Source organism: Nothobranchius furzeri, chromosome 6, assembly GCF_043380555.1.
Source record: "Nothobranchius furzeri strain GRZ-AD chromosome 6, NfurGRZ-RIMD1, whole genome shotgun sequence".
Classification (NCBI taxonomy): domain Eukaryota; kingdom Metazoa; phylum Chordata; class Actinopteri; order Cyprinodontiformes; family Nothobranchiidae; genus Nothobranchius; species Nothobranchius furzeri.
Genome location: NC_091746.1, coordinates 26,755,300 through 26,767,112, shown reverse-complemented (window position 1 = coordinate 26,767,112; position 11,813 = coordinate 26,755,300). Strand labels below are relative to the sequence as shown.

Sequence of the window (11,813 nt, the reverse complement as noted above, 5' to 3'; positions counted from 1 at the left end):
AACTGTTAGCATTACCAACTCAGCCACACAGCAGAACTCCTCCAGGCTGCTGTTTGCAGCGCAAACAGAGTCAGTGGTCGAGTCGTGTTGCTGGAGGGGAGCCCTGACCTTCAAGACCAGCTCATTCTCCACAGGCGGGGATCAGCGGACATTAGCTACATGCTAACGCGGTAAAACAACTCCTACGTCAACGCTCTACCGCGTTTTTCTCGCTAAAAACACCTGGAAAAACTCTGTTAGCTTCGGGTTGCCATGTAGCTAATGTTCTGCAGATCACCAACTGTGGAGGAGTGTCGGCCCAAGCTGGGCAAGTGGCCCACCGGAACAGTGCCAGAATGCCAGATAGGCCAGTCCACCTTGTCTACACATACCTCAAGGGTAAAAGACCGTGCTGGATCTGCTGGCATTACATAAGACTGCGGGTTTACATGATTTAGAAACTGTTCCCATTAGTCGTCACAATGGTGTTTAAAACTAGTTCTCTGCATTTGACCCATCCCCCGGGGGAGCAGTGAGCTGCAGACACGGTTGTGCTCGGGAACTATTTGATGGTTTAACCCACCCAGTCCAGCCCCTTAATGCAGAATGTCAATCAGGGAGCTCTTGGGTCCCATTTGTAAAGTCGCTGTTATGACCCGACCATGGATATGAACCCACGACCTCCCGGTCTCAGGGCGGACACTCATAGTCACTGGGCTGGTTAGAGGCCCCCAGAACAACTCTGAATGATATTCCATCCTTTATAGGAACTCTTTCATTTTTCTAACTTTTACACAAACCTGCAGTTTCTCTGACTGCTGTCGCTTCTGTGTTCGGAGTCTAGCATGTTCTACACGTCTCGGGCGGTTGACACTGCCAGCCAACTCGATTTTAATCACCGAAGGAAGACGAATGAAGACTTTAACTGTTTTCTTTCAGCTGTGTTTCAAGATAAGATGTCACAACATCGGCGTGACGACCGGTCTTGCGCATGTTTTCCATAACGCTGAGCCACATCTCACAGATGTCCAACCACAATCTGAGTCGTTTCCTGTACGGCTGAACATTCTCTGCATCTATGATAAAGATAACGTTTCATCTTCGTGCATCGGTCACATTTCCCTCTAAGGTTTTTAGCCTTAGAGGTGGAGCTAAGTCACACACACATACACACACACACGCACGCACACACACACACACACACATACACACACACACACACACATGCACGCACAGCTGTCTGAATGTCTGTCTGGAATTGAACGGGTGTCTCTTTCACAGCGCAGAGAAACAGAAAGACCAAACAAGATTATTTGGACGTTTTTTCCTTTCGTCTCTGAGCAAAAACGGTCACGTGAGGTAATAGTGATTCATTTTACTCTGTCACGATGGTTTCTTGTTACAAATCTGGTGCTGGTAGGGAATTTAGTGCAACGGTAAGGATATGTATGCTTGGTTATTTGTCGCAACAGTTCTTGGACACAAATCTGTTGTTTGAAAGCCAGAGGAGTGAAGGCAGGACTTAGGGTTTCTCTTAGGGAGCAACACAGCTAAATGTGGGTCGCTGCCCATAAGAGGGTGATGGTGGCTTAAGGGTGTTAGGAGTTTACCCTGTAACTAGTGGGTTGCTGGTTCAAGCCCAGTCATTGTGCCCTTGGGCCAGACACCTCCGCCTTACCTGCTTCTGGCAGAGTCGCTGCCTGACAAGTTAGATCGTGTTGTAGGACGGCTCAGCCTTTCCAGCAATACAAGATTCATGGCCAAGAAATGTTGTTACCACAAGGAAGTGATTAACTTTATTAGCACCTAGGCCTTCTCATAGAGATAAATGCAACAGAACCGCTGCCCGGGAATCTAAATTTCTGAGAAAACTCGCAACGTGAAGCGGCATGACTGAGTGATAATAATCGCTCGTCTTCGATATGAACCGTCAAAGTCTGGTTTGACGAGAAATCAAACAGCCATCTTTCTTTTTCTTTCCAGGAAATCAAAGCATTTTGTCCTTTCGGTGTTCCAACAGCAAAGATGGCTGACATGATTCTCTTCTTAAAGTGTACTCAGAGGGACATTTTCTGTCCTGAAACTCACATCATGTTTGCTTTTCAGTTTTAAAAACTAACAAACACATTTGTTTTCAGACCGGCCCCTGCATCCTGTAGACCCCCCACCAGGGGGCACCAGTCCTGTATGAGACTGGACATGGCAGGTGTCTGGTGAAGGCGCTAATCCTGATACTCCATCTGGATGCTTTAAGCTCTCATTCACTCATTAATTCAATAAATCGCTACGTTCTCTTCTATAAATGAATTCTTTGTGAGTTTTCTTTGGACAAAAAGCTCTGGCCCTCCTGTTTTCCTGAAGTTTTCCTCTCCACTGTCGCTAAATGCTTGCTTAGTATGAGGATTGCTGTAAAGACACTGACACTAGTCAGTGACTCGATGCAACCTGCTGGGTTCCTTATATAGGAAACTTTTTTCTGATTGGCTTAATGAACTGACCTGTATTGGAATGTTTATTATGTGAAGGTCCTTGAGACGACTCAAGAGACGTGATTTGGTGCTTTATAAATAAACTTGACTTGAATTGCATTGAATTGAAGGGTACAAGTGGGGGGGGGGGGTGTTAGATCATCACTGGCATACAGACTGGCAACCGCAACAACGAGGAAGCTACCAAATCCAGGAACTAAATCTTTTGACACACTTCAGACTGCTCAGAAAGACCCCCTTATCCTTGCAAAGCTGCATTTCTACATGGCTGTCACCAGGACTTTCGCTCCTTTCTTGACAAGATATCAAACTGATGAACCAGTGCTGCCATTCTTGGCCACAGACTTGGCAGAGTTGATGAAGGTAATGACATCCTAATACCAGACAGTTTGATGTTGCAAATTTATGTTGATTTGTATAATTCTGTATGCTTGTCAATATATTTATGCATACACTGTCCTCTTTTTACTGTTTTACATTTGAAAATGATTAATAGTCACATATGATTTAAAAAAAAAATATATATATATATATATTTGTGTTGTGTTTAGATTTGTCAAAAAAAATTTGACCCATTTTGTTTTTTTCCTCGGTGTGCTAAGGCGTTTTGTCAAGAGAGAAATCCTGAAGGATATCAGTCGACTGCAGTTGGTCAAACTGGACGTTGGTGACAAGAATAACTGGGTCCCCCTGCAAGATGTCACCCTAGGTTTGGGTGCAGAGTCAGTTCTTAAGGTAATGTTCCACCTTTAACCCTCCCACTGTCTTCATGGGTGACCCCGTGAGGAAAGTGGACCATTGAGCAGGATTGATGGTTTATCCCTTGAGGTCCACGTGGCAGGGGTGAGGTGGTGCTCACTCCTCACCCCTGCCACATGGACCCAAGGGATAAACCATCAATCCTGCTCAATGGTCAACTTTCCTTACGGGGTCACATCCATTAGGACAGTGGGAGGGTTAATGCAATAGTGATGGATATTGTTGGCTGTTATAATGGGTAACTTGGTCTTATTACATTCCATTCTGTCAGGAACTTCAGCAACAAGAAAAGATAGGGGAGCGTACAGTCCTGGAGTTCAGGAAAGACTGCATCAAGATGCTGTCCACCATTATTCAGAAAGTGCAAGACAAGAGTCCATTAAAGTACCCCCCGTTAGGCAGGTTGCCTGTTTGGATCCCAGGAGGATGTATTCTGACCCAGACTGGTGCCAGAAACACGTGACTAACCTGGTGCAGAGGTTTCTGCAAAACCAGCAGTTATCAGGAGGTGTCTCTGCTGGTAGGAGAGTTCAGTTTGTTTATGTAAAAATATATGAAGAAAATTAATTTTGCAGATACATGTTAAATATATCAGACATGAGGTGCAATCAGTCTCACAAAAACTCTTGCTTGCAGCTTTAATGTATACAATCAAAATACATTAAATCATATTTCTTATCACTGGGTTTCTTTTTTTTTTGCAGGTGATGTAATTGTCCAGCAGTTTACTGAGGTCTTATCAGCTGGAGCGAGAAGTGAGACCTTTCTCTCCTACAGACCCACAGAGTGTAGACTAGATGTATTTCTCAATGGCGTCCTGAGCCAATGCTATCAGGAGCTATCAGAGTTTAGCAAGAAACTACTACTTCTGTCCCATGGACAAGCAGTGGAGAGAGGATTCTCTGTAAACAAAGAGGTGGAGACCTACAATATGCAGGAAGACACAATGATTGCTCAGCGACTGGTCTGTGATTGTGTCACTGTCTCTGGGGGGGTCTTCAACGTCCCGATGTCAAAGGAGCTACTTGCGTCGGCTGCATCAGCAAGGTCCAGACACAGAGTGCATCTAGATGAGCAAAAGAGGAAGAAAATCACTGATTGCGAGGCACAGAAGTGAACATCTGCAGAAGAAGCCATGGAGGAGCTTAGGAAAAAGAAGCAAATTCTGCTGCGGGTGTCCAACAGCCTACATAGAGATGCTGATAAACTTGCAGAAGATGCTGAAGGGAAGAGTGGAACCTTGATGGCCCAGCTCATCACAAAGTCAAACACGCTGAGGAAGAGCTACAGAGAAAAAATGCATGAACTAGAACGGGTGGAAACTGAACTGAAGACCAAGACTGAAGAACTCAGATCTATTCCATAACTGAGAAAGGAGTAGGACCATTTACTTATATTTAGTATTCAATACATGGTACTTGTATTCGTTTTACACGTTCATGTAAACTCAGTTTATTTAAACACGGATGTTCACAGTATTCAACTCAGACTTGTTAGTACTGCATTTTGTTTTTGGAAGATATATTCACAGATTCTCTCATCTCGATGTTTGTGTTATTTTTCATCACTTTCAGTTCCAATAAAGGTTTGGCCAGAACTATTTGTGAGGTCGTACTCGTCACATTGCATTTTTTAGTCTTGAATGTAAGGTCTTAAATTTGGTCAAAGTGGCCTTAAAAAAGGTCTTAAAAAGTCTTAAATTTGGCTCCCTTAGACCTGCAGACACCCTGATTGCCGGTTGAATTCAGGATGAATTTTAATGTTTTTTTGTTTTTAAGTCCTTGAATGGTCAAGCCCCCTCCTACCTGAGAGTGTTGTTCCACCCCTACTAGCGTCCTTGTGCCCTGAGGTTTGCTCGTTCAAGGCTTGTGGTGAAAGGGCCTTCTCCACGTGCACCAAAACTCCGGAACTCCAGGTTAAGCCGGTGCCTTCGATCACCGCTTTCAAATCTCATCTGAAAACACATTCTTTCTCCTTGGCTTTTACCTCTTAGGCCTGGTTCTGATATTTTACATTTGCGTATTTTATGGTTCCAACTGCTCGTTCGGTTTGATTTCAGTCCTTTTCTTTTCAACTGTACTGTCTTTGTGATTGTTGAGCCTGTTTTAAATTGCGCAGCGTTTTGGTCAGCTGTTTCCCCAAAGTACGACTTACAAGGCATTCATTTCTACTAGAGACCACTGCAACTGTTCCACACCTTTAATCAGTGTTTATATTCTATTCTTTCAGGGACTTTATGTCAGCCATGACCCAAAACTACGTGAATGCCACCATCTACTGCCCCTTGATTGAAGTGGTGAGGAACAACAATCAAACCAACGACAACGCCAATGCCTTAGTGGTTTGCTTCCATGGGATCTTCTCAGCCATAGGGATCTTTGAAAACGCTTTCATCATCTGGATGTTGGGTTTTCGCCTCAAGCGTTGCAACACGGCCTCTGTCTGGGTGCTGAACCTGGCCCTGTCGGACTTCCTTGCCACCCTGACGCTCCCACTCTTCACTGTCTACTTTTACAATGACAACAGCTGGGAGCTTGGAGAACCACTGTGCAAAATGCAGTCGTCCATCTTTTACCTGAACATGTTTTTCTCAGCCTTCTTGCTGGCAGTCATTTCCCTGGACCGCTTACTTCTGTTGGCCACGCCGCTGTGGAGCCGGCACCATCGGTCAGTGTCCGGAGCCTGGAAGGTGTGTGCACTGGGATGGCTGTGGGCCGCATTAAACACGACCCCTTACTCTTTGTTTCGTGCAGTGATTGAAAAGGAGGGTGAACACAAGAAAAAGCTGTGCTATCACAACTTTGCTTTGTTTTTGTCCTCTGATGAGACGTTGGAGAGAGACTGCAATGTCAGACAAGCGTCCACAGCCATCTCCAAAACACTGCTAGCTTTTATCATCCCTCTGGTGATAATCACAGGAAGCTACATCGTGGTCACCTTCAAACTGAGAGAAATGGGTAAGAGGAAAAGGCAAAGCACCAGAAGGTTTTCCGAGATGAACTTGAACGATGTTAAAGAGTCAGGAGAGAAATATCTCTCTGCAACCAAGCTCAGATCAAGTTCCACACCTCCCAACACTCCTGCTCCACTAGGGATACCCAAAAGCTTCTCAAGAATGGTGAAGATTCTGATCGCAGCATTTGCACTCATCTGGGCTCCTTATCACATCGCCTGCATGCTGGAAATGATGGCTGATGCAGGAAATGCTTCCAGAGTGGTGGACAAGTGGCTTCCCGGAGCTGCAACGTTTTCCTTCTTAAATCCTCTGCTGAACCCCGTTCTGTACGCCTTCAGCTGCCCACAGTTCTGTGTTCGGATTCGACAGAGTCTGGCGTCTGTGTTTGAAGGACTCCTGCAGGAGGAACTGGGGGGATGCAAAGATCCTGGGAACTCTAATCGTATCTGACCTGCCTCCACCTTAAAGAGTAACTAAACCCCTAAATAACTTTATTTGTTGCTAATTAACTGTATAATTGGGTCTTTACAAATGCAATCTTTCTGTTTCTGTGCATTTTTTTTACATGTTTGTGTAAACTTTAGGTCTAAAAACGTCTCAGTGCTGCCCCCTGTGGCAGAACAGCAGCTACTGCATTTTAAACTTGTGATTGGCTGGGACTGGAACAATTTCACGTCATGGGAACACCCCCCCCCCCCCCCCCCTTCCAGGATGTTAAATTCCCCACACTTGGCCATGCAACCCTGTGCCTCCTGGCAACGCCTACTTTCATAGCATTTTTTTCAATCTTGACTGGGGGTGGAGTTACATTTTCTGATGGTGTGCAGTCCCTCTTTAGATGATCAAGTGGGTCCCATGGAGAGAAGAAAATGAGCTAAAGCTAAGCTAAGAACGGTCTAGGCCAGGGGTGTCCAATCCTGGTCCTGGAGGGCCGGTATCCTGCATGTTTTAGTTTGAACTCTGTTTCATCACACCTGATTTCAATCAGCAGCTAATTAACAGGCTTCTGCAGAGCCTGATGAGCTGCTGCATAGGTGTTTCAACCACTGAATCAAGTCTGTTGGAGTAAAAAAAAAAACACAAAACCTACTGGATACCGGCCCTCCAGGACCAGGATTGGACACCCCTGGTCTAGGCTCATATTTATGAGTATTACATGCAAAGGAAATGCATGAAAATAATTTGGCTAACTTAGAAATGAAGTGTTTCTTCTTTCCTCGCAGCAACACGTGCAAAAGAAGGTATTTATTTTTACTCTTTTGCTTTTTTTTATTCAGCTGACTCTTTTCTTTCTTTTGGGCAAATGAAACATTTTTTCAAATGTGTTTTTTATGCCAGATATTAAGGAAAGGAAATTATTATCCAAAACTACAATGAAATCATTGTTATGGTTGCTGCCTCTTTGCCCTGGGAGCAAACTTCTGCTGTCCAGAGGCCTTCAACAGGACCGCTCCTCCTCCTCCTCCTCCTCTTCCTCCTCCACCCCTCAGCAGAAACAGCTGCCTCTGATTTGTTGATCGCCACATTGTTGAGTGTAAAGATGGCGGAGACTCACGCCCTTAAAATCTTCCTTTTAGATCTAAATCCAGCCACCAGAGGGCAGCAGAGTACAGATTACACAAACAGACCTAAGTGAGGGAGTCAGGTTAGGTTTTCCAGGTCTCTCATCCCTGAAGCGCTTAAAATCCGAGGTGCTGAACATCTGACCACCTCTCTGAGTGATTGGATTTTTATCATATCTAATGTCCATTTTGATTGACCGGCTCAGTCATCACGACTCCTGTTGTATCTGTGTGGCTCCATCACACTCGATCACGCAGGCTTTGGTTTAATCTAGGCCACAGCAGCAAGGGATTACCACCAAGGTAGCTCCCGTGCAGATTGAATATAACAGAGGCAAGATCTGGGATTAAAACTCCAGTTGGAATGGAAATAATCCAGATGATAATCAAACAAAATAGAGAACAAAGAAATATGAAATAAAAACATTTATATCATTTATTTATCAAAGAAACCAAATAAAACGACCAGCAAGGATTAAGATTATATTGTTTCAGGAATATTCATCAAAATTCTGTTTAAATGTTTTTATTTATCGTTTATGTTGTTACTTAGTAATCATCCCTGATGCCTAATTAAAAAGAAATAATGTGAATTTATGAGATGTGTTTTAAAGGTTACTTATAAATGCACGTGATTGATTGATTTTTAATAAATAAAATAATAATATGAAACTAAACACTTTATTGTTTCTCATAATAAATTGTAAAAAATGTACGAGAGTGTGTGTTTTAGGATAAATAGTCAGAATTTATTATAATACAGCTGGAAACAGATGTGACGGGAGGACGTGAGAGGAGGGGGCGTGGCGCTTTAGAAGGGTTTAATGCTCGGCTGCAGCACTTATAGCTGACAGATGCTCACGGGAGAATTAAAGCTCCCATCCGTCATTTCCTTTAAACCGCTGGTTGTTACAGAATAAACACATTCATGCACTCAGAGGAAAACAAACAGCTGGTTCTGTTTTAAACAGAATGTTTTCTGGTTTAAGACATGATGGTGATGAATGACTCCCATTTGTAAAGCCCCCGTGAGTCAGAGGACTCCAATGAGCTGGCAGTGATGAGCTACATCCTAACCACAGCTGCCCTGGGGCACAGGCACCATCCGCGCCTTGCCCAAGGACACAACAACTGGCATAAATGGAGCCTCCATTTGAACTGGCAACCTGCTGGTTTTTGGATGAACTCCTAACTCCCGTTCCCCTTAACCACCGACACTGCAAAGTCACTTTGATGTTCTCTAAAGTTATTGTTGTTTGTGGAAGAAATTTTATGCAATATATAGAAGATTGCCTCCTGGAGGCATCCTGGGTGAGGTTTTCCAGCCACCTCCAACTGGGAGAAGGCCTAGAGCAGCATGGGGAACCCTGGTCCTCGAGGGCCGGTATCCTGCACGCCTTTGCCCCAACACTTCTGATTCAGTGGTTGATTCACCTGTTCAGCAGCTCATCAGGCTCCACAGAAGCCTGTTAATCACCTGCTGATTGAAATCAGGTGTGATGATGCAGGGTTGAAACTAAAATATGCTGGATAGCGGCCCTCGATGGACCAGGGTTCCCCACCCCTGGCCTAGAGGAACGGTCTGGCCTGCCAGACTTGTCCTGTTAGTTCTACACCGAGAGGACACATGGGCTGGCTGGCTGGCCAGGAAGACTCAGGACACTGGCAAGGGAACACCTTGGAATTCCCCCGGAGGAACTGGCCCAAGTGGCTGGGAAGAATGAAATCTGGGCCTCCCTAAGGGCTGCTGCCCCCATGACCCATCCCCAGATAAGTGGCTGATGATGGATGGATGGATGGATGGATGAGTGGTTGGGTGGATGGATGGATGGATGGATGGGTGGATGGATGGTTGGGTGGATGAATGGATGGATGGATGGGTGGTTGGGTGGATGGATGGATGGATGGATGGATGAATGGATGGGTGGGTGGTTGGGTCGATGGATGGATGGATGGATGGATGAATGGATGGATGGATGGATGGATGGATGGATGGATGGGTGGGTGGTTGGGTGGATGGATGGATGGATGGATGGATGAATGGATGGTTGGGTGGTTGGGTGGATGGATGGATGGATGAATGGATGGATGGATGGGTGGGTGGGTGGTTGGGTGGATGGATAGATGGATGGATGGATGGGTGGTTGGGTGGATGGATGGATGGATGGATGGGTGGTTGGGTGGATGGATGGATGGATGGATGGATGGGTGGGTGGTTGGGTGGATGGATGGATGGATGGATGGATGGGTGGTTGGGTGGATGGATGGATGGATGGATGGATGGATGGGTGGGTGGTTGGGTGGTTGGGTGGATGGATGGATGGATGGATGGATGGATGGGTGGTTGGGTGGTTGGATGGATGGATGGATGGATGGGTGGTTGGATGGATGGATGGATGGATGGATGGGTGGTTGGGTGGATGGATGGATGGATGGATGGATGGATGGGTGGTTGGGTGGATGGATGGATGGATGGATGGGTGGTTGGGTGGATGGATGGATGGATGGATGGATGGATGGATGAATGGATGGATATAAAAACGACAAAATGAATATGAGAATAATTTGTCACGGTCTGAGGTATTTCCCTGCTGTCACTCCCTGTCTTTTGAGTTTCCCTCTGCAGGTGGACGTGTCTGGAGGTGACCAAGCTGCAGCAGATCTGCTCATCAGCTGGCCAGGGGTATTTAAGCAGCTGGGAGACTCCTACACTTCGCTGGATGATTACTCTACCTGGGTACCTTCTAACAGCCACTTGTGTGACTTATTCGAGCTCTTAACTTTTTGAGAACTAGATGTGTTTTTAGATATTGTATTTTTACCTTTTGACCTCCTGCTTTGTCTCCAGACAAAACCTCCACACTCATCTTCGACTGGCAGAACTCTGGAGCCCGCATCATCTGAAGCTCCAACCCCGCTCGTCTCTCAGCCTCTCCCCTGGCCAGAACCACCTCCAGCTGCCCACCTAACCCTCCTGGACCTCCCCAAGCTCAGCTCCCTCCACGTCTCACTCCTGGATCTCAGTCCCTGCTACCCAGACCGGACCACTCCTCCCTCAAACCAGTTCCCACCTCTCCAGACCGTAAGTCCTCTGCACAAGTCTGATTTCCTGATCCTTCCGCAAATTGGATCTAACTCCGATCTGTCCACAGTTTTCCCGCACCAGCCTCCCTGCGCAAGAACTCAGCTTCGTTACGCTGCTCCCTTGGTTTCCCTTCAATAAATCCTTATTTAAACCTTTTAAAACCGTCTCCGATCTGATTCTGTATGTCGTGGGTTAGATCACTTCACCACCTCATGACATAATTATTTAAAAAAACACAATCATGTCAATTATAATTACAACAAAAACAAGTCCGTTTAAATTTTATTCACATCAGTTTTTCTTTCAAATCTCAGAGTTCACAAAGTGAATCTGAATCTAAGTCCAGCTCTGAGGTGACCTAAAATAATGTCTCCAACCCTGTTTCACTTTCTGTTTCTCATTTGTTAAAAAAGGATGTTTGACTGGAAGTTTGTTCCGCTCTCTCCCACCACTTCCAGTAACCGCTCTCTGCTGCTGTGACTGGGGTTTTTACAGGAAGTGGTGCTGGGAAACTTCCACTTGATCAACTCGAGGTCAAGTTCTTGTCACGGGGTTTCCAACTGTGACTCAAACTGTCGCTGCTGGAAAGGAGGACGCTCATGAACATGAATCAGCTGTTCTGACACAAGTCATCGATGTTTATCACTCAACATCAGCGATTCTCCACAAGGAGAATTTGGTCTTTATTTCTATTTATGCTAAGGTCAACAGGGCAAATGAAAGCTGTCACAAAAGACTGATTTAGATCAACTTTCACTGATGAACAAGGTCAGCAGGATGTGTGTGAATGCTGAGTGATGAATAACAATTATTAACTCTTTCTGACCCGGGAAATAAGTTCTGCTTCAGACTGAGAATGGTTTTTTTAGTGTTTTACTGCTGGTGTGTGAATGCTGGGTTAGCCTTGTCAGCTGTTCTGTTGCATTCTGGGATTTGTAGGACACTCGATAGGTCAGTTATCATTTCTGAATCACATCGTGGGT

At 45.4% G+C, this 11,813-nt stretch overlaps 1 protein-coding gene and 1 long non-coding RNA gene across 2 annotated transcripts; both read left to right on the top strand.

Moving 5' to 3' along the window:
- Positions 1–480: 480 nt before the first annotated feature.
- On the top strand, positions 481–6,881 carry LOC107393610 (prostaglandin D2 receptor 2). The gene is made up of 2 exons (XM_015972094.3): positions 481–1,338; positions 5,457–6,881. Exons 1-2 carry the CDS (start codon positions 1,058–1,060, stop codon positions 6,631–6,633), a joined length of 1,458 nt encoding a protein of 485 aa, XP_015827580.3. The 5' UTR covers positions 481–1,057; the 3' UTR covers positions 6,634–6,881.
- A 3,495-nt stretch (positions 6,882–10,376) lies between these two features.
- On the top strand, positions 10,377–10,971 carry LOC139070280 (uncharacterized). Its single transcript, XR_011520823.1, has 3 exons — positions 10,377–10,482; positions 10,594–10,827; positions 10,898–10,971. It is a non-coding gene; the product is annotated as an uncharacterized lncRNA (long non-coding RNA).
- Positions 10,972–11,813: the final 842 nt, after the last annotated feature.